The sequence below is a fragment of the Chiroxiphia lanceolata genome, chromosome 8 (assembly GCF_009829145.1).
Source record: "Chiroxiphia lanceolata isolate bChiLan1 chromosome 8, bChiLan1.pri, whole genome shotgun sequence".
Lineage (NCBI taxonomy): Eukaryota > Metazoa > Chordata > Aves > Passeriformes > Pipridae > Chiroxiphia > Chiroxiphia lanceolata.
In genome coordinates, this window is record NC_045644.1 from 17219113 (window position 1) to 17221606 (window position 2494).

Genomic DNA, 2494 nt, shown 5'->3' on the forward strand with positions numbered 1-2494 from the left:
TAGGACAGCTGTGGGCCAGCTACTGCATTACACCGACAGAATTATGGGCTGGGTAAGATCTCCACATCAGTGTAAATGTGGGGTATAAATACATGGGGTATATGAGTGTGACTATATATATACATATATATATATACCCACATATATATATGTGCATGTCTATCAATAATAGCTTTTCCAAAAGCTTGTGACAGCTCAGGGACAGCCTACACCTCCCCTTCAAGTGCCCTGGGCGAGGAGTATCTCTGCAGTACAGGGCTGGGCTCAGTGTGCCACATGCTCTTCTGGTGATCCAATACTGAGGAGACAGCAGGAATTTGCTGGTAACTTGAGGGCCTTCATCTTTGAGTAAGAGAGTCAGAACAATAAGGACTTTGGAACAGATGTACAAAGTTCATCACCCGTGAAACTGAAGCATATGTGGATTTTGAGGGCCTTATTCTGACAAGAGATTTCTGAAACGGGGGTCTGATCTCCCATCCCCAAATGTGCAGTAACATAAAACCTATGTCTATGTTCTCATGAAACTTCTGGTATCTTTTAAAAAAAGACACATCCTATAGGGAAGACTGTCACCACATCAACAAAAAGTAACCATCCTAAATAATCCACATTGATATTTTACTTCCAAAATGAGAATCCCTTTTAACTCCATCAATTCCAAAGAAAAATAAATAAATCGGTTCTCATCCATCAGACACACAACCATTCCCCCCTCAGCTCCCGCAGGGAGATTCCCGCACAGCCGAGCTGCCGCTACCCGGCTCGGCCCCCGGATCCCATTTCCTTGCCACCTCCCAAGGGAGCCGCAGTCCCGGGATGGCTTTGAGGTACCGGCGTGCGGTTTCGTCGAACAAAGCGTGCGTATGTTTGTGTGTCGGGGAAAATCCCGCCAGCCGGTGCCGTCGGGGCACAGCGCTGCCGGCGTGTCCCCGCGCTGTCCCCCGCGGGCGGTGGCCGGGGAGGGGCGTTGGCGGGGGCAGTCCCCGACCATTGATAACCCCCGTGCCGGGCCCGCCGCGGGCAGCCCGGGAGCGCGGAGCGGCCGCGCACGCCTGTCCCGCACCACCACCCAGCCCACATCGCACCGTGAGTGCCTCGGGACAGCGCGGAGAACACCGGGGTGCGTGGGGGGAAACCGAGTGCAGGGGAAAAGGACGGGGCTTTAGGGGAGCGGGTTGCCCGTGGGCGGGTCTGGCAGCCGAGCGGCAGCAGTGATGCCGCAGCCGGCGGGTGCGGGCTCCCTGCTGGCGCTGTCCCGTCGAGGCTTCCTGGCTGGGAGGATCCCGGGACCTCGCCGCCATCGGCGGGCCGTCGGCGGAGCAGGAGGGTGGACGGACACAAGCTAAAAGCCCCAGGGCTAAAAGCCCCACCCTGGAGGGACAAGCCCGCTCCGCGCCCCTCTGCTGAGACGAGCCCCGCCCGGCTCGGGCTGGCGCGACCCCGAGGGCTGCGCTCCCGCGGGGCAGGCAGAGGGTGGAAGCCGCGGGGGCACCGCCCGGCACAGTCCTTGTGTCCACAGGGCGCGGAGAATGCGGCGGGACGGCGGGGCCCGCGCCGGGACGCCCCGTCGCTGAGGCACGGAGGAGACTCCCGCGGCGCCGAGGATGAGGATGCCGCTGGCGCTGCTGGCCCTGGCCGTCCTAGGGGCCGCCGGCGGCGGCGGGGCGGGCCGGGAGGAGGCGCGGGAGGGCCGGTTCTCCACACCGGAGCAGCAGCGGTGCCACTGGGAGCTGCGCTCGGCCGCGGGGGCCAGCGAGCTGCGGCTGAGCTGCCGGGCGGCGGGCGGCGGGGCGGCGCGGAGCTGCGCCTACCGCGGGGAGCCGCGGCGCTGCCCGGCCTACGGCGCCCGCAGCCACCAGTACTGGCGGCAGATCCTGTCCCGGCTGCGGCGGCGGCTCCATCCCTGCGCCCCGGGAGCGCCGCTCAGCGCCCGTCTGTGCGGGCCGGGCCGGGCGCCGCCCGAGGCGCAGCTCCGCCTGCTGCCCGACCCCGGCCCGGCCACGCCGGCCCCCGCCCCGGAGCCCACCGAGGGCCCCGCGGACACCTACTGCACCGAGCGGTGGCACTCGCTGTGCAGCTTCTTCGTCGGCTTCTGGGAGGGCTGAGCTGCCCGTCCCCCGCGCCAGGACGCTCCCGGCATCGCCTGCCCTCACTCACCGCTACCACTGCCCCCCGACTCTGTCAGCTTTCCTCTTTTATCCCCAATAAAGCGGTAACTATTTTATGACAAGAAGTTCACGTAATTCTTTGTCTCGTCAAAGCCCTGTAACACCTGCAGCACCGTCACGCTGCTGAACAGTGTGTGTGGCACCCATCAGCTAACCTGGTGAGAGCATCTAGGGACAACTCGTGCACTCAAGTACATTAAAGGTTTTCAAAGGACATAAGCACGAAGAGACAGCTATTCCCTCCCCGAAAATCAATTTCTGTAAGCCTAAAGTTACAATGAAATCCCGCAAGTAGAAAAACAAGCATTTATACCAGTGAGAAA

The 2494-nt window shown here is 62.0% G+C and overlaps 1 protein-coding gene across 2 annotated transcripts; it reads left to right on the plus strand.

Moving 5' to 3' along the window:
* Positions 1-1045: 1045 nt before the first annotated feature.
* FGFBP3 (fibroblast growth factor binding protein 3) lies at positions 1046-2198 on the plus strand. 2 transcript variants are annotated; one of them, XM_032695313.1, is made up of 2 exons: positions 1046-1089; positions 1523-2198. In XM_032695313.1, exon 2 carries the CDS (start codon positions 1608-1610, stop codon positions 2106-2108), a length of 501 nt encoding a protein of 166 aa, XP_032551204.1. In that variant the 5' UTR covers positions 1046-1089; positions 1523-1607; the 3' UTR covers positions 2109-2198. The 2 variants fall into 2 exon arrangements, with proteins under 2 accessions (XP_032551204.1, XP_032551203.1); XM_032695312.1 differs by having other exon boundaries at positions 1066-1123.
* The last annotated feature ends 296 nt before the right edge of the window (positions 2199-2494 follow it).

What these genes read in the sequence shown, in the direction of transcription:
- FGFBP3 (XM_032695313.1), top strand. Translation starts at nt 1,608, where the DNA reads ATGAGGATGCCGCTGGCGCTGCTGGCCCTGGCCGTCCTAGGGGCCGCC.